The sequence below is a fragment of the Galeopterus variegatus genome, unplaced genomic scaffold (genome assembly GCF_000696425.1).
Source record: "Galeopterus variegatus unplaced genomic scaffold, G_variegatus-3.0.2 Scaffold3388, whole genome shotgun sequence".
NCBI lineage: Eukaryota > Metazoa > Chordata > Mammalia > Dermoptera > Cynocephalidae > Galeopterus > Galeopterus variegatus.
Window position 1 is genome coordinate 81,619 of NW_007729499.1, and position 19,492 is coordinate 101,110.

At 38.9% G+C, this 19,492-nt stretch overlaps 1 protein-coding gene across 1 annotated transcript in view; it reads right to left on the reverse strand.

Moving 5' to 3' along the window:
* Positions 1–4,883: 4,883 nt before the first annotated feature.
* Positions 4,884–19,492, reverse strand: part of PROX1 (prospero homeobox 1) — a 52,087-nt gene continuing 37,478 nt past the window's right edge. Inside the window, exon 5 of the mRNA XM_008584861.1 lies at positions 4,884–10,453. Within this exon, the coding sequence (XP_008583083.1) occupies positions 10,268–10,453 (186 nt within the window). The 3' untranslated portion in view covers positions 4,884–10,267. The remainder of the gene's footprint in view (positions 10,454–19,492) is intronic.

Genomic DNA, 19,492 nt, shown 5'->3' on the forward strand with positions numbered 1-19,492 from the left:
TAGTAATAGAAAAAATTAGAAGTCAGTAGCACATAGTGATTGAGTTAGTTTACAGCCCCAACAAGAAATAATTGCTTCCATTGTCATTAGAAGGTAGAAAAAGGAACTCAACATCTCAAGAATTTTTTTCTGCTTTTCACCTGGGAACAAGTCCAGATCTTCCTTCATGTCATTTGTCACAAGTAATATGCCCTGTTTGTTTGAGGTATAGTATTCTTTTTACTATACTGCTGGATTGGATTTGCTTATTTTTGCATCTGTATTTATAAATGTGAGCTTTAAAAAAAATTGAGCTGCAAGTACACTGTTTATACAATATGACTTATTTTTGGATATTTGATAAAAATTCACCCATAAAACTATAAAGGCCAGGTGCCTTTGGGGGAAGAGAGGAGATTTTTTTGTTTTGGTTTTGGGGTTTTTTTGGGCAACTTTTAAAATTTCTTCTATGGCTTTGGCTCTATTCAAGTTCTTTACTTCTAGAGTAAATTTTGATTCCTAAGTTTTGCTTAGAAATGCATCTGCTTCACTGAGATTTTTCATATATATAACTATAGTGTTGATTCAACAAATTCTTGGCTGTTAAGTGGAGAAAAGACATAAATAACCCTCAATGGGTGATTAAAGATTATTCATATTTTTTCTAGTATGCAGATACCTACCCTCAGATGCACACACCTATACCATGCTTGGACACATGCACATTTACACTCATCTGTGCCAGACTTCAAGACTCTTGCTCAATCTTACTGTCACTTGCCAAGCTGTGAAAGGGGATTTAGGGAACACATTTCTTCTTCTGGTTACCAAAGATTTTCCAGTTGTAAACAATCAGAAATATGACCATTGATTTCTGGAATTATTTCCCAACAGGTCAAGGATAACAACAATGACAAGAAATCCATAGCTCCAACTTTCATGGTTGAGAGCTACTCACACCAAGGAATTTTCGATACTAGCAAAGCACAGAGTACTATTTGCACAAGCACTGGGGAAAAACCCGGTGCTTTCTACACCAGCAGATTTATTTGCAGAGACACAGGCATTTTTTCCAGGGTGGCTGCCAAATTATCTCCTGAGCCTGTCTAGCTAGCACCTGGGAGACTCAGCAGGGGGCTTTGCAAATAATACCCTCCCCTTTGCCAAGATAGAGGCGGCCTAAGTGATTCTGTTTCAGTGTGTTATGGCACCTTAATCTTTCTAAGCTGCTCCACTCCTATTCTGGTGTCTACCCAAGCATGGCTAGCTAGAGGTGTGGCCACAGCAGCTATATGCCTGAGGCTGAGGGCAAGGGCCTGGGGAAATGGCAAGAGAGGGACAGAAGCTTTCAGTTTCTGGAGCACTTCTGTGTTCTTCAAAATCTGAAATGTCAGGATGGGTCTGGGTGTAGTTCTTAGATCACAACTTAAAACAACATGGCAAGGTGACAAAAGCCAGTGACTGGGAGAGAAGAAAGGAAACGAATAGTGATTCATTACAAACCATGTGCCAGGCTTTGCCCTGTTTTGATGGTAAAAAAATAATCTTTTTTTGATGTTTGATAGAACTCACATACATTATCATCTATTTTGATTTTCACATTCATTCCTAAAGACGTGCTACCCTACCCAATGAGAGTATTGAGTAGTGTAGCCGTTTAACAGAGAACTCCTTTCTTTAGACGAAGGTTCAATAGAACTTGTTGATTAATATTCACATTCATATGTAGAGATCTCTTGTTTTGAGCAGAGAGCTCCTTTTTTAAAGTGAACATTTTTTTTTGCACCCCAACATAAAGATGAAGCTTCAGTTTCTTTGATTAATATTCACATTCATATGTAGAGATCTCTTGTTTGGAGCAGAGAACTCCTTTTTTAAAGTGAACATTTTTTTTTGCACCCCAACATAAAGATGAAGCTTCAGTTTCTGAAGGGAGAATGGATCATGAACAGAGAGGGAAGGATCAGAGTCACGCTTGGCCAGCTTTAAAATTTCACCCTTGTCTTGCCCTGAGACTTAAATTGTATTTCTCATGAAAAGCAAAAACATTTTAACAAACTGTTTTTTTTTCTTTTTTTGCATGTAGGAATACTTTGGGGAAGATTGTAAAGAGTCAGTGCAGCCACCACGTTGACTTTTACTGAGAGATTCCAAAAGCTATTCTTGAGGTTTTTTACGCCAGTGTAAACTTTCCCTTCAAAAGGTTATATTGTTGGTGAGTGGGTACAGCACCATGTACTTCTTTAGTAATCTTCGATAATTTTACTAAGTTACCATTTTCCTTCATACATACTTCCCTCGTTAAGTAAGTACTTCAAGGGCCGACCCCGTGGCTTACTCGGGAGAGTGCGGCACTGGGAGCGCAGTGGGGCTCCCACCACGGGTTCGGATCCTATATAGGGATGGCTGGTGCACTCACTGGCTGAGTGTGGTGCGGCCGGTCACAAAAAAGACAAAAAAAAGTAAGTACTTCAAGGGCCGACCCCGTGGCTTACTCGGGAGAGTGCGGCGCTGGGAGCGCAGTGGGGCTCCCACCACGGGTTCGGATCCTATATAGGGATGGCCGGTGCACTCACTGGCTGAGTGCGGTGCGGCCGGTCACAAAAAAGACAAAAAAAAGTAAGTACTTCAAAAAGTTCACGGAAAGATTCAGAGTACCTTTTATTTCTATTTTTCCATAAACTTTTTGAAGTACTCTCATATTTTATGTCATTTTTTTTTTTTAAAAAGAGTGTTGATAGACCCCAGAATATGCCAATTCATGGCAAATATCTCATGTGCTTCTATGACTTTTATTCAGGGGCCTCTATCTCTCACAAAGAGTGTTGATAGACCCCAGAATATGGCAATTCATGGCAAATATCTCATGTGCTTCTATGACTTTTATTCAGGGGCCTCTATCTCTCACTTCAGCATGTGTTAGTAAATTAATTGTGAGTATGCGCTGATTTTTAGCTGTTAGTTTTTAAGAAAAACTGTAAATCATTTGTGATTACTTTAATGGAGATAAAAATGAATAAAACCAGCCTTTTATTTATTATTATCTTGTGAAGCTTATATGTTCAACTATAAAATGGGTACGGGCATACCATGAGATGTGTGGAACATGGTTTGTAATCAGGGTTCAGATCAGTGTTGAGAATGTTGGTGCCTATCAGATAACGTAGAGTCACAAAGTAAGTATTTGAAGTTATATTTTTAATAAACCTCCTACCAGAAAACTTCTACCTGCTGTAACTTCTTAGTGATTTGGTTGCTACGTGTATTATCCAAACTGGTTTAAAGCAGATCAATGTTAAATAAGTACAAGAAGATGGAAGAGTCACTTAGTTACTGCAAATGCCTTCTCCCTTCCAAAAAGAAGGAGTGGAAGGTGGGTGGGATGGGGTGGGGAATTTCCCCCCACCCCCAGCCAGGGAATAAATATTTTGGCCTGCAGGGACACAGGCATGCACTTTTGCAGAATTCTGTTAGGAAGATAAATTTATATTTGGGATATTGGTAGCAAAGGTAGAAGTGGAAAAATATTATTATCATTTAATAAAGTTTTGATATTATATTGATTCCAGGCACCTGTATCAACAGAGTCAAAATATAAGTTGTCATCAGTTAGGAGAAAGCAAAAGAAGAAATCTGAGAGATTCAGAAGAGTCTGTCTACGATAGTATGTACAGACAGCAGGAGGTGCACCTGCAGCCAGTGGTGCACAGTGGAGTCAGTCTCAGACGAGCAGATGATTTCTGCTCATTCTTCTTATTCCTGGTTCAAGGATTAAAGAAGACATGATTTTAAAGCTAAGTGAAAGAGATATAGGAAATTCTCAGAAGCCATATAACAAATGTTCTTAGTATGAAATATGCTGCCGATGATGTCTACAGGAACATTTTAGGAAAGTTTTGAAAATTTACTTTAGGACTTAGTTCTGTGTCCAACCACAGTGGAAATAATACAAGCTCTTTATCCCCATATTTTAAGTACAGTCTTGAATCACTTAAGTGGCAGGGATACATTCTGAGAAATGCATCATTAGGAGATGTTGTTGTTGTGGGAACATCATAGAGTGTACTTACACAAATCTAGACAGTATAGCCTACTCTACACCTAGGATATGGTATAGCCTATGGCTCCTACATGAGTAATGTGTTGTGCTACAACATTAAGACAGCTACGATGTCACTAAGCACTGGGAATTTTTTTTTTTTTTTGTCTTTTTTTTTTTTTTTTTTTTTTTCTGACAGGTAACGGGATCGCAACCCTTGGTGTCACTCCCATACCGGGGACCAGCAACGGGATTGCAACCCTCGGTGTTGCGCCCGCACCACGCTCAGCCAGTGAGCGGGAACCGGTCTCCACATGGGATCCGAACCCTCGGCGGGAGCGCCGCCACACTCCCAAGCGGCGCACTCTCCAGTGCGCCACCGGGCCGGCCTCAGCATTGGGAATTTTTAAAGCTCCATTATTATCTTATGAGACCACCATCACATGTAGTCCATTGTTGAACGAAGTCATTGTGCAACACATGACTGTAATATATTTTCCATTCTCTGACTTTTGGGAACATCATTCTTTGTTCTTAGAATCATTCAGCATTAGCATTTGTTGAAATTAAGAGTAAAAATTACCTTGAGCTATTTTTCTTTTTAGGTTTGAGGGCTAAATAATGTTAAATCTGAGAGAAGAGGTTTCATAGAGAAGTCTAGCCAATTATTACAAACCTCTGAAGTAAAAAGGTCATTTCAGGAGTTGCGTGCATTGATGTTAGGTTTATATAATTCAGAACTGAAATGAAAGGAAGACTCCCTACTTGATAGTACTGTCACAACTAGCTTACTGTCCTAAAATTGGACACAGGTCTAAAAATTAAATGTCACATGCTTTCAAAAAACAAAAAAATCAAACGGCACTGAGCTTGTAATGTATATTTTATTTTGCACAAGCTTGCATATATACTGCACATACATTCAGTTTAAGAGAAGATGGAAGGCACACAAGGCAGTTGGACTACTGTATCCTTTAAGTGGTACAAAGCAAAAGGTAAAAGTTTGGAGAGTATACAAAAGCTTAAAACACACAAAGTAAAACCCCCTTCCCACCCTCCCCACAACATTTTTTTTTTCCTGTTTTAAAATTTAGTAGCTGCCAAACTAAATTTTTTACTTTTACTTTAAAATCAATTGTCTACTGCACCTTTTTATTTTCTTTTTAATATGGACAGGGAGTCTCATTGTTTTTATCATATCAATTAATATTACAGTACATCCTTGGTAATACAAAATTGTACACCTTCATCAAATAAATTAGGATAAATTAAACCAATAAATTATGCAAAGTCTTCAGAACAATAGACAACAACAAAATCCACAATTGAAATTGCCTCTAGCTAAAAAAAAAAAAAAATCAAAAATTGACTTTATCAGTTCAGTTATTGTACTATATTCAAATCAAAGGGTCTTTGTTACAAAAAAAAATGAGCTTAATAATGCTATTTACAACATATTGCTAAATAATATAAAGGCAGTGTTTTGTCACGGTTTATACTATATACAGATGAGAAATGGCTGGGACAATATTGGGGGAAGCCACGACCTTTGATTCTTCTAGGTAGTACTGAGACCAACCCCAAATACATTTTTTTCTAGTTCTAAATTTGAAGTGATAATATACGGTTTTAAAATGCATCATCCCCCTATGTGGAGGAGTTGAATATTTAAAAAATACAGGATGAATACATTTTCATAAAAGTATGCCAGCCTGTTTGCATTATCTGATCATGTTTGTGCATTTCAGGGGGTGCTAGATTTTAGAAAGGGCTCAGTTGAAGATTCAAAGTCCAGATGCTTCCAGATTCTATTATATTCTTAGAAGGATAATTATAAGAAGATACAAAGGTTAAATACCAGTTTTTATCCCAGCTCTGAATATGAGCACTTTAGCTTTAGTTTTATAGATGGTTTACAACCAACACCTACGGAAAACAAAACTGCATCTCCTTCAACATAACATTTAAGTGCAATACACGGTAACTGCTTACTCATATAAACCAGTTACATTTTTTTAAGGGGAGCTTTTTGAAAACAATGCTTCTTGTAATTTGCAAACACAGAGTTGTACCAGAGAAAACATTTGAACTATTCACACCAATGAATATTCTATAATATACATGGCAAAGAGATTTTGTACTGTCTTCACATATACACTGCTTCTTTCAGGGGAGTCTGTAAACCACTTTTTCTTTGATGAGTTTATGATTGCTCTAGGGGACATCCTATTTTTGAAGCCCCCAAATCTTTAGCTTTATGACTTAGTATTAACCTGTGTGTGTGTGTGTGTGTTGGGGGTGGGGGGGAGGTTACTCACTAAATGTCTTCATGTACATAGAAAAGAAATTTCATAAATTTACAGAAACTGCATTACCCTTGCCCTTGACATTTGATAAAAGAGACTGTTATCTTTTAAAAGGAGAGAGCAGGATTTTCAAGAATGCTTTCAACTGTCTATACAGTCACTGTAGTGTTCCTAATAAATTCAACAGATGTTGTGAGAATGTAGTTATTTATTAAAATCTCATGTCTTACGTAACAACAGCCATGAGGTTAAATATTTACATTGCTTTATAAAAGTTCCCCTCTTGTTTTAGTGTTTCTGTTTTGCTTTTTTTTGTTGTTTTAATAATTTTTTTAAAATGATATTCACCCACATCCCTAGTACAGTAACAAAGATTCTGCAAACATAAAACACTTTAATTAAATAATACTCGGAGGCACAAAGCAAACTTCAGGAATATGTGGGTGAACATTTACTTAAATAATTACTACATTCTAACATCTTTCACGTGTTTTACCATTTAATGTGAAACGTTCTCATTAAACAGCCAGAGATACAGTAAGAATTAAATGTTTTGTTGTTGCAAATAGAACATTCTTTTCACAAAACATAACAAATGTCTAAAATAGGTCCTTAAATCTAGGTAGGAAAAGGTAAGCTTTCCACTTCTCACGCGTATATATATATGTATATTTTTACATGTGTGTATATGTGTGTGTTTTTATGTTCACACATCTGCACACACATATATAGCACATGGTATGAAATATTGCTTCTATACTACTTTTCATTAGGCTAAGAAAACACAAGATTTGCACCACAGTTACAAAAAATTGGCCTCTACAAGAATTTCAAAACTCGAATGCTGCTCAAATAATTGAGGAAAAATAATTTGCGGTATCAAACTGTTCTAAAAATTCTCTTCTTCAAAAACGTATTCTCCTGCTTTGCTTTAAAAAGACACAGAATATGCATAGCTATTAACGTTACGTCAAACAGCCAGAAAAAAAATCTAGTGTTTATTGCAGCTGTAGTAATTGGAAATAAAGTCAAAAAGATGAAATCGAAAGCCACAGAAGGCACAAGAACAATTGTACTTGTGGGAAAAAAACTGGTATTTTGAAGGATTTAAAAAAATCCCCCCGCTGGTGCATTTTAGGTCTAGGCACAGACTATAACCTCAAGTGTATACGCAAAAATAATTTAGGGTTAGCAGAAAATAAGTGGTCATGTGGTATTTCAACATGGACTTTAAACTTTTTTTTTCCTATGTAAACTGTCCCTCATCCTTCACCCTCCCACCACAGAAAGTTAACTTTCTCCCAACTAGCCAATTTTCACTTGGTGAGAGAGCTGAGCTAAGATTTGAAAAATGATGATTTAAAAAAAATCAAACTGTTAATTAGGAGTTTTGAGAGACAGGCATTTGTCATTTTCCAATGCACTGGGAGGCATGGGATTTTATGAGTGTAAAACAGGGAAAACTATCTAAAAGCAAAGTGATAGAGTTCTAGTGAGTTTATCCTCAGGCTGCAACTGCTACTCTGAAATAATTTCTATGCCTCAGTGAACATTGAGAGGACATTATCAGTAGATAAGTGCATCGACGTTTGGTTGTGAATACACACTTTGTCTATGTAAATTAGAAAGGCAGGGGAAAATAATACTAAAAATCCAAATAAGCCTGGAATCAAAATTGAACTTGTCCCAGATCAAGAAGATACCTAGCAATCTGAATACACAGGTGAATACACTACAGCTTTACCATGCAAATGGCAACACAATGTTGACACGAATTACATGGAACAGCAAAGACCCAGTCGTATACTGACATGAACAATGAACGTCACACACTTTCAAACCAAGCAAGTCAAAAGAGTGTGAACGTAAGTTGAGATTGCTTCCCTACTTTGTGCCAATTGAATTTGTTTTTTTTTTCTTTCTTTTTGCATTTTATTCTGATGTAATGATTATTCAAACTTTTTTCTTTTAAAGCAAGCCAGAAAAATAACAAATTGGATCTAATGACTCCGTGTGCACTGTGTAGGAGAGTGTGAGCTGGGGGATGTGTTCGGCCACAGGTACAGAGTGAGGCAGACAGCACCAGCCCGAACCCGTGCACAGTCTGTCCAACTGCAAGGGCCTGTAAGTATCCTGAATGATGCAGGGCATCATAGGACTGCACTGTTTAAAGTCAGCAGGTTTTAAGGCTCTGTGCTGACAATAATTGCGTTCATACATTCCTGTCCATCAGCAGAATTTACAAATGACATTAAATTACAGTGATCAGGTCAGCTACTTAATCACATGGGTCAATCTGCATTCTCCAAAGTCAAATGCATTTTTTTATAAAAAATTAAGGAAAAAAGGTACTTGTATTGTGTATAATCTAAATACCAGATTTGTGACTGTGTCATTTTAGAAGGTGTATATCAAATCACCTAAGGGAAGGAGGGGTCTGGAAAACACTGTTAGATTGAACAATAAATTCTTACTGCATCTGCACACAAAAAAAAACCCATCTAAGAAAACAACAAGTGTGAATACCATACGATTTTTCAAATGCAAGTACGGGACATTATACATCATTGAAAAACTGAAAGGAAAAAAAAAAGGAGAAAGGAGAACCATTGAAGAAAGCATAAAATAGCAGCTAGTTTTCTTATGTGTGCTGAAATAGTATCTTTTGGGTTAATGCAAAAGTTTCTATGCTATACACTCTTCTCACATTTTGGTCAATACTAGCTTCTGAATTAGAAGAGGCATTATCAATTGCTTCAAAATGCTTTACCTAAAATGAAGGAACACTTAATTAGACCATTACCACTTGCAATACCCATCAGGATAGTGTGGAATTGTTTATGAAAATGGGTCATTCTTGTATGTGCTCCTCTTAGGAGGTGAAGATTAAGTCAGCTAACAGCTGTCAACAAACTTCTAGTCTAGGCACGAATCTTATGGTCAACTTGGGGTTTCCTTTATTCCTGACTGTAGAAAAGTATTCAGAAAATAGTGTTTTAGAAAAAAAAGTATTAATTAAACATAAATAATAATCCTTTTAAGCACAGAAACAAAGTTGAGCAAAGAGTAAATTTGAAACTTACGTGCCTTTTAATATCTGAAGCAAAATAAATAGAAAATAATAACAAGTTATATAGGGTTTTCCTCTACGAAGAATGATTTAAGCTCACTTAAGAAGAACCTATTGTCAAGTTTAGAGAGGTGGCTAGATCATGCATGAATTTCCAGTCTCATCTCGAAAGAGTCAATTTTGTGCAAAATTCCTTTGCCTCCATTAGAAACTGGTACTAGTTTGGGGGTGTTTGCCATTTCTCCTAGGAATGGCTTGATAATCAGTGGACTATTTTTCTTTTTAAATTTGGCCTTTTGGGGTACTTTTGAAAAGTGAGCCGCTCATCTGTCATTGGCATTATTTTTAAATATGTAAGAGAAAGCTACTTATTGAGTTCAAACAAAACTGAAGATTTAAGTGAGTGAAGTGGTTTCATTGAGTTTTCAGACCTTCTTAGCAGTAAAAGCAAGAGACAAATCACTGTCTGTAGAGTTGTGCTGTGTCGTGGGTTTCCCTTGGCCAAGCGCCATTCACAACAAGCCTTCAGTCAAGCAGACGGACGCATCTTTAACAAATGCCCTTCCTTGCTAATGTAGACTTTACACACCCAACATTCCTTTTCCCTGAAAATTAACCCTATTTTAAGTCTCCAAATGTTAAGGGCCTTGGGCAAAAGTAAACTAAAGGTGGAAGGAAAATAACCATCCCCTTGCAATGGAAAACAAAAGGAAAGGAGAGAGAGAGATTATGAGGAGGGATTACCAGCTGATTTCATAACATATCCATGCCTCCCATACACATACAGATAAAATCAAAATCTAGACACATGAGACTTGGACATCCAAAGGGGACTGCCACTATTCATACATTCAGAAAGAGTTGTTGAAATTTCTACTCATGAAGCAGCTCCTGTAGGCAGTTCGGGGATTTGAAAATCTCAGGGACTTCACTATCCAGCTTACAGATGACCTTGTATATGGCCTTCTTCCAGGAAGGATCAACATCTTTGCCTGCGATAATGGCATTGAAAAACTCCCGTAATGTGATCTGCGCAACTTCCAGGAATCTCTCTGGAACCTGCTGATACAAGGAGACAATGGCATTAAGAAAGTTTTCAGTTTCAAGTCTATAGTTCTTCAAAGGAAACTGAGCCAAGTTCATTCTTTCAGAAAGGGGCTTACATGGCACCTGCATTTTCTAAAAATGGCCAGCCTCTCTTCTCTTATGTAAAGTCGTTATATATAGTAGCATTGTAATGTGGGGTTCACAGCTCTGTAGAGTTTTAGAAAGAGAACTGTGCAAAGGACGCATGTGGACCTATTGGAAAACTAGGATTTTATTGTGAATATTGGGGTAGAAAAAGGGGACTCGACTGTTGGGATTCCTCACTTTATTAAATTGTGCAAAGGACGCATGTGGACCTATTGGAAAACTAGGATCTTATTGTGAATATTGGGGTAGAAAAAGGGGACTCGACTGTTGGGATTCCTCACTTTATTAAATAGGTACATTTCAAAAGAAAATCTCCAACTAATTTTTCAGAATTTAAATCATGTTTCTTTTTGGTTTTCATTATGAAAACCAAATTTGTTCTCAAAATAGAATAATAATTAATAGGGCTTCTAAATAAACAAACCCCACACTTTAAGTGAAGAAAATCTTCTAAAGTTTCGGTTTCCTGTTTGTCTAGAGGATTGCTGATTCAAATGGTAAATTGTATATTAAAGTAATCTGCACTATTAAGTACAGTACTCTACATACATAAAGGAGTGAGATAATGCCATTAATGTGAAGTCATAAAATATAAAGTTTAAACTGAATCCTAAAATACGACATCAGAAACTACCTTGAGATTAGAATGGCTCCATAAGAGTGACTTATACAGCTGGTAATGATAACAAAAACTAACATTTATGGAGTGCTTACTATGTGCCAGGCACTGCGTTATGTACTGAATGTGAATTATGTCCTTTGGTTTTCCCAACCGCTCTATGAAGTGCTATTATCCCAATTACACAATGAGAAAACGGAGGCTCAGAGAGGTCAGGGGCATTGCTCAAGGTCATTATATTCCAAGATAAACATTCTCCAAATATTCTTTTTAGAATACTTACTTGTTAAGCTTTTCCTTCCACAGCAATACATATGTGTGTTGTGGATAGGGGTGTGTGTGTGTGTGTGAGATCTCTTCCTTGTTTAATAGTCTGACCTCCTGACTAGGGAAAGGAGTAGATACTGATTTACATATTTACTATTCTTTGTAAACTACTCATAGCAAAGCATGGTCTATTTTTCCCCCACACCAACATAATGGATTTACAGAATAATTCCATGAATTCATAATTTTCCAAGTACACACTGACAATCACTAGATTTCTTTTACTGGGGTACTCATGCATTAGGAATGTTTTATTTTTACATTATGTGCAGGCATGTGAGGACATAAATGTACCATAGTTGTACGTGTAGACAGATCTGTCTACACATATATGAGATGAAAGAGTTTCGTCTCAGTTCAGACATGCCACTTATCGAACTAAAAGAGGGGTATTGTCATGCTGAACGTGTTCTGTACCTTTCTCCCCACCTTTTTTCAACGGGTGCAATGGATCTTTTTATAATCATAGTAACTGGTAAAGAAAACTAGAATAATCACCAGACGTCCCTGTTTTTCACATTTAAAATTGGACAAAGAAGTTCTTCGCTCCTAATGGCAAGTTAATTGTCTTTTATAAAGGAACTTAACAACTTCCAAGAAAAGATACAAGGTTCCCCATATGGGGCTGATCAGAGTCTAGAAAAAGTGAGAATTTTGAGCAGCCCTTCCAAAGATGTTCACACTTGCCGTTTCTCATGACATAGTTCCCAATGCTGCCTGGAAAATCACCCAAAATGCCACCTTGTTCCCTATGGATGGGCAAACCCATCCCCCCAAATGGCCATTCCCTGTTGAGAATTCAACTGGATTTTCTATAGACCTTTGGTGACTTCCCCCCAAATCTCCTGTATATATGAGTATTTGTTGGAAGAGAGCTAAGCTCTCCCACTTACCTTATACCAAATAAAAAGTCATTACATAGTCTTTTTGAGTACCCTCTTCTCCTCCCCATAAAGATAATCCTTCACATTTTATCAAATGGGCATTCCTGAGAGGATTCTGCTGGAGAACAGTTAGGCAGTGCAAGTACCCACTCTAACTACTTGGTTTGGGAGCTGTTAGCCAAATGCTACAGAAACATAATCATAGGCATTTATTAAAATAAACATTTCAAGAAGTGTGGTTTCACTGGCCATTGGCAACAGAGCTGCAATGAAAATCTATGTTCCTTGGACACTCTGGGACACAGCAGGCAGGGATGAAGGGTGTGGGCTTCTACTCCAGAAGAAGCCAGAGCAGTCCGGAAGCCCCAGCCACCCAAGGACCCCACAGGAACAAATCAGTGCTGGAGGAGGGAGGGACGTGCAGTTGTGGGATTTGCCTGAGAACAACTTGGGGTAACTTCTTGGGAGCTGTGTGCAGCTGTGCCTTATTATTCTTACTGTTTGCCATGCTCATTCATTATTTGTGGTGGGTTTATAATGTCTTAAACATTCATTTCTTGTAGTAGTACTCATGGGCTTCCTGTAACATCTTTTGTATTTGTGTCAATGTTATTTAACTTTTCACCTATAACATCTAGTTTCAAGGAACTCATCCTAAGGTGGCTTTAGATGAGGAGCCATGGGCTCTCATCTGTGTCCCTTCCACAATGCTTAGCATAGTATCTTTTGCAGAGTCATTTAGTGAATAGTTGATAACAAGATCTTGCCTTCTGCTTTACTTCATATTCCTCCAGACTCACACGTTCTCTCTCAATACTTTTTTTAAAAAAGAGAAAGGTTAAAATAATGACAAAATAAGAATTTGAAGAGTTGGGATAGATCTCAAAAATCGTCATTTTATAGATGAAGAAACTATGAGATTCTATGGGACGAAGAAAGGATGAGATAAAGAGACTTGTGAAATAAGGTGTCTTTCCATTAAACAATGCTGTCTTCCTTTTAATGCTTTTTCAGCAATATCTACTTATATGCGGCATCAAAACCTTGAAAAGTTGTGGATCTGTAATTGAAAAAAACCACAGAGGAGCTGGTAACTTCAAAAGAAATGGGAATGGCATAAAAGATTCCCAGGAGGAGACTTTGGGTATTGGTTTATGTTTGGGAAGGGATGAATTCTTTGTGAATTTCATTTCACAAAGAAATTTAGCATGAATTTAGCACTTACTTTGGAGGCAATACTCATGCAATGGACTGGGATGGATAAAAGAAAGTTACAATGAGATCCTCTAATACTGGAGCAACTAATCTTTTTTGGTGGCTCCAGAGGTATACTTTTGGGTAGTAACTGGTCTTCTGAGAGGGTGCCATTGAATTCCCTCCACAGGTAGAAATATCATCCATGAAAAAAGCGATCCTCAACTTCTTGCTTGAAAGCTTTCTCCAACTTCATCTAACAGAGTAAGGGTGGTATTTTCTGATGTCTTTGGGGGGCATCTTAGAATTCAGGCTTATGAGGATGATGCTGCCCATATTTTTCTGCACCTCTTCACACTTAATGGCTTTCTGATTACTAATAAACATCTGCAAAAAATCCCTTAGTGACAAGTAATCCCTTATCTAGGTTTCTTTTAATAGAACCCAACAGTCTGCAGAATGAACCCTAGAGTATCTCCTCAGCATCAGGTGGCAACAGTCAATCAAGTCACTGGAATGCAAGACAATGCAGGCTGCTGGGGGGTGGGGGAGGAGGGAGAAGGCCATGCCTTTGGACATGCCACAGGGAAAAAACAAAAGGCTTCCAAAGTCTCTGGCTGGAACTCCCAGGCTATTGTGGGAGCTGCTTTGCTGAGTGTTCTTCAGGAGAGGAGAGTGGAAACTTTGCTTGGACAGAAAGGCATCCCGATTCAGGAACCTCACCCCAAATGGTCTTGCCTTGATCTTTGGAGGAGAATATAGTCATGATGAGATACTTGAACAAACTCACAAATTTGACAGGGGCTGGCTATCGGCATCACTGATTTCGTCACAACTGTTCATACTCGAGTCTCCTCAGAGCAGACAAGAGCCTTTAGGGCTTCATGAAATGGAGAAAATGGAAGGTTGTTTTCAAGTCTGCTTGGTCCACAGCTGGCTGCACACATCCATGGTGTGCTGGGTGCGTGGTGGTTCTGCTCTTCTTCTTTTTTTAAAATTGGAATGATTGGCAAAGACACATTTCCCCCCGTCTTCCTCCTCCTCTTCCCAGTTGCTTTACCTTCAAGGATGATTTGTTTTATTAAACCGACTGTCCCTAGCCTCTGCAGTACATAATAAAAGCCTGACATAGCAGGCTGCCTGCCTTCTGTGTCCTGCAGATACTCATCATAAGTGTCAGGACATACCAAGGTTAGCGGTCACTGGAAGTGTGCTTGCTGGCCCAAACCTTGCCAAACGCTCTTGGCAGCTGAATGAATGTCACAGAGAATAGAAGGGGAATTACAAAGGTTAAAAAGAAGACAGCCTCTCCTATTTTCTGGAGACGGAGCAGCTGATTTCTCACACCTCTGAAACATCCGTAAGCTCATTCATCAGCTTCTTGCAGGGGACCTAAACCTTGCCCCTTGCACCGTCCTCTGTGGACAACCCTTCATCCTCAATCCCTTTTAAAAACTGGCCCACTGGCCTCATTTCATCAGTGAAATGATCTTTACTGAAACAGACAGAAAACAAACCAGTCTTCCACCTCCCTCCCCAGCCCCTCCCCAATAACCAAAGGCTCAAATGGCTTGTGGAGCTTATCAATAGATTACAATCTTATCAAGGGAGATCATCTTTACAGTTCATCTCTTAAGCTAATTTTTTTTTCAAACTTACTTCAGTGGAGAAATGGAAAAGGACACATATGTATGTGCAGGAGCGGAGAATGGATGGGAAAGTAAAATCCTGCCGAGTATTTTGATGAATTAGTTCGTGTGTGGGTTTTCTTTCTTCTTCCTCCTCCATTTTTAAAAAAAATACTATAAAAGGGCAATAAAATGCTGACTGTAAGAAGACAATGTCAAGGAGAAAAGGGTACTGGTATTTTGGATACTCTTCACTGCTCGCCTTGGAGAGAGTTATTCTTGTCACAAACCCTTTTGTCTGCATCTGCTGACTGCCTGCCTGTAGCCAGCAGCATACTTTAACTGTTTTGTCACCTCCTGACATCACATGCATCAGCTGTTGGGCTTTTGTTACGGGTATTGTAGAACTAATCCGCTGTGGCTGTTCTACTGTGCAGTAAATAAAACAGAAACGGGCTTCTCAGACTATTCTGCATGAATATTTCAAATGGCTTTTACAACTCCGATTCACAAAATCAAATAAATAAATATCTCCCCTGGCCCTCCAACCCCTCCCCACACACTGAAACAAAACCCTCCAACTAGCCCCAGATGCCTCCAAGTCAACTGCATTGAAGGTGCTGACTTGAGCCTTCAAGCAATTGTTTCAGTGAAGTTGAAAGAACAGTGCTCTCTAAACTTCACCACTGTGGACTTCATATTTATTATTTAAACACATCTAATGCCGAAAACTGGATAGGCAGCTCTGAAAAATCTGGAGAGCTATTTTCTTTTCCTTGGGCCTTTAAAAAAATGTGTAATGCCATCAGAAATATATAGTTAGGGCTGCCTTGTCAAACTGCTTTTATTGTTTCCATCTGCATATTCTTTCCTTCCACTCATCTGAAAAGGGTCAAAGGATGATGCTTGCACATTCAGTTCATCCTCAGAGCCTTTCCAAAATGTTTAACCTGTATGGAGCACAAAAAGAAAATCAAACTTTGCTGGGTTTTTCAAAACTGAATTTACATCACGAGCTCTCTTATGGTGTAAACGATGTTCTAATCATATACAGTGAGGAATTTTTCTAGATGACTTCTAAGTGTCTTCAGGGAAGTTAAGAAGACAAAGGACATCTGCACGAGTGTGTGCGCACACACACGCACACAAGGATTCTAGGAAAGGAGACAAACAGCTGAAGTACTTTCCCGAGCATTCATTCACCCTAGTGTGCACATGATTCCTCTAAACAAACTCTCCCATCCCTTCTGTTTGTTAAGTAAATATTGATCAAGGAGAGACCTATCTCCTGGCAGCAGTGGCACAAGCTGGGGACTTACACTGCAGACAGAGTGGACTTAAATGGATAAACTCAGATGCTTTAGTAACTCCTCATAGAACTTATCAAATAAAAAAGCAAAAACAGATACATTATGGCAGCCCCTTCCCACCATCTTACTCACCCTGAACTCTCCTGCCAGAGGCAGAAAAGGGGAATCATGGAGCTATGAAATAAATAAACTCAGATGCTTTAGTAACTCCTCATAGAACTTATCAAATAAAAAAGCAAAAACAGATACATTATGGCAGCCCCTTCCCACCCTCTTACTCACCCTGAACTCTCCTGCCAGAGGCAGAAAAGGGGAATCATGGAGCTATGAAATATGGTCACAAGATGCTGCTACTAAAGTTCTCCCTTTGCAGCCATGCATGCATTTATCCTGTGTATACAGCTGGGAACTGACTGGCCCTTCAGAAGAGAAGAAATGGGGAAGGATACTACACACCGAACTGTGGGGTGGTATTCCAGTGCCCTCTCTATGGGGAAGGATCACACGGGAAAGCAAACAGAATGTGCACAGAATATCAACCAAATGTAAGGTGGTGGTCTGAACCTTTAATGAGGAGCCCTAATTCCTGGGAGGCGTTTCAGTGTGGTTAATAAGTGTGTGCAAAACATGGTTTTGAGAGACACTTTGCAAAGGTGTGGCTGGGTCAACAAGTTGAGAAACGTTGCTCTGTGTTTCCTAAGTTTTATTTTGGTCATTTCATAATTATGACTCAAATGCCTGTTTTCTGCACTGTCAGTATCTGAGTGGATACATGTACTTCCCTGGGAAGGCCAGTTTTAAAATCATCTTTAGAGATTAGGTTTTGTGTATTAAGTGCTGAGAGCCATGGTCAAAGAGCAAGGTGTTATATTTAGACCTCCCATCAAATGGCTAAATGACATTTGAATTTCATTAGGATGCTCCTGTTTGGAAGGACTAGCATTATCCAAGAGCACTGGCTGCGAAGCTGCTCTCAGATGCCTGCCGGGTTATACCAAATGAGGCAGAGGAAGATTCTTCAGCTTAGGAATATAGTGTCTCTCCCTGTGATGCTCCAGGTGGCATTCAGCTTTCGGGGACACTAGGGGATTGGATTAATCTAATTCTTATGCAGTTTTGGGCCTTAAGAGTGGGCCCACTTCCTAGTTACATGTTTTGCTACTTAAACATGTGAAGAGTAAATACTTGTGGGAAGTGGTTATAGTTTAAGGCTGTCCTTAAAAAAAATCCAAAAAACTATGTTTCCTTGGTCTAAGCAAAGGAACACATGGCAATAACAGTCTGTATCTTTTTTTTTTTCACAAAGCTTCAAAAGAACAATGTTCTGTTGAGCAAAATTCAGTAGCATTCTGTAAACATTAATTTAAGGAAATCAATAGACTCAGTGAGCTAAAGCCATATTGCAAGATAAACTGGACAGAGTGCCACTTTGTCAAATAGATTTTCGTTTTCTCAGCTAGATAAAGACAGTTTCAAAATGGGGCAAACGTGTTGCAACCAAGGTTTGAAAAGTATGTGGCCTTCAAACAGTCTGCTTGTTTCTACTACAAAGCTGGATAAACATACTTTAAAAATGATAAGATTGGTTTAGAATTGATTTGGTTTTCAAATTTTACATATAGTAGGTTTCTTGGCCAACTCACAGGAAAAGAATAAAACACTGTGCCTTCTGAACAGAGAATGTACTTAGGAGAAAAGGGTTAAATTGTCTTGAGAGAAAGACAGCTTTGGGAGCAGTTTCAGTTGATGCCTGACTTTAAAAAAGAAAGGAAGAAAGAAATCTTTATTCATGCTGACCTGATGGGCAACAGGCCTTCTTGCCAGAATCCAGAAGCCAAACTCTCCAGTGAGTTTGGGATCAGAGGTTTCAGCTGGTGGAAGCTGCTCACGTTCTGTGCTCACGAGGCAATGTGCGAGGGGGTGGGCGTTGGAGGAAGCAAACTCAGGGAAGGGCCAGGGAAGGAACAGGTAATGACCCACCCTATAGCCCCCAGGTTTCCCTCAGCCAGACTGAAGGAGCTGCAGGGATAATTAGAAAAAGTGGCAAAAGGAAACATGTCTCCCCCTCTGTCACCACAGCAGGGACCTGCATGGAGCTTGTGGCAGTACACTTCCAAGTTACAAGGCCTGACATCCTCCAACACCATCCCAGCCCTTATAAATGCTGGTAGAGTAGCAACCAGATATGACACGGTAGAAATGGCCCCCCTGGAGGAAATGTAATAAAAGAAATGAATAGTCACATGGAAACTGCAAAGGAGGGAGGCAAAGGGTCTGCCTTGAATGGCCAGTGGAAGTCCATGGTAAAGGATCACAGGCACTGGACTTTGGTCTGCAGCGTTGAGAGTGGGCGCTGCTGTTGACCATGCCCTCCACCTGGACTTCTCTGACATCAGAGTGAATGACAGGCAGAGACCCTGAGCATTTTCCTTGTTTTCTCACCTGAATTTGAGTCTTTGTCTTTTAGGAGTGGGTATTTAGAAAATATGGAATTCACAATTAAATGTCTGTACCTCTAAGACGTTGGTAACATATATATCATGCTAGAGTTCAGCATTTGAATAATTGTGATTTTCAGGCAATAGAAAAGAATGTTTAAGATCTTCTATTCTACCTGTTAACAAATTGTAAATACATTTGAAACTATGTAAGCATTCCATTGGCAACTCTGCATATAGATAACAGGATAAATAAAACCATCTCTTCCAGAGTCCCAGAAATGGCAGTACCAGCTTGCTGGGTCAGAATGACAAATGCCTATGAGAGACTGTCAAAATTATTTGTGGAGCTGAAATCTGGTTCACTGATGATGCTTAAAGTGGCTAGTCTATTTGCTCACGCATGGAAGTTTTGGTGTTACATACGTTAGGAAACATAAGGATTGTCATGTTATTTGTTGTAATGGAGTCAATTTTCCTTCCCTCCCAAACTCTGGGCATGCC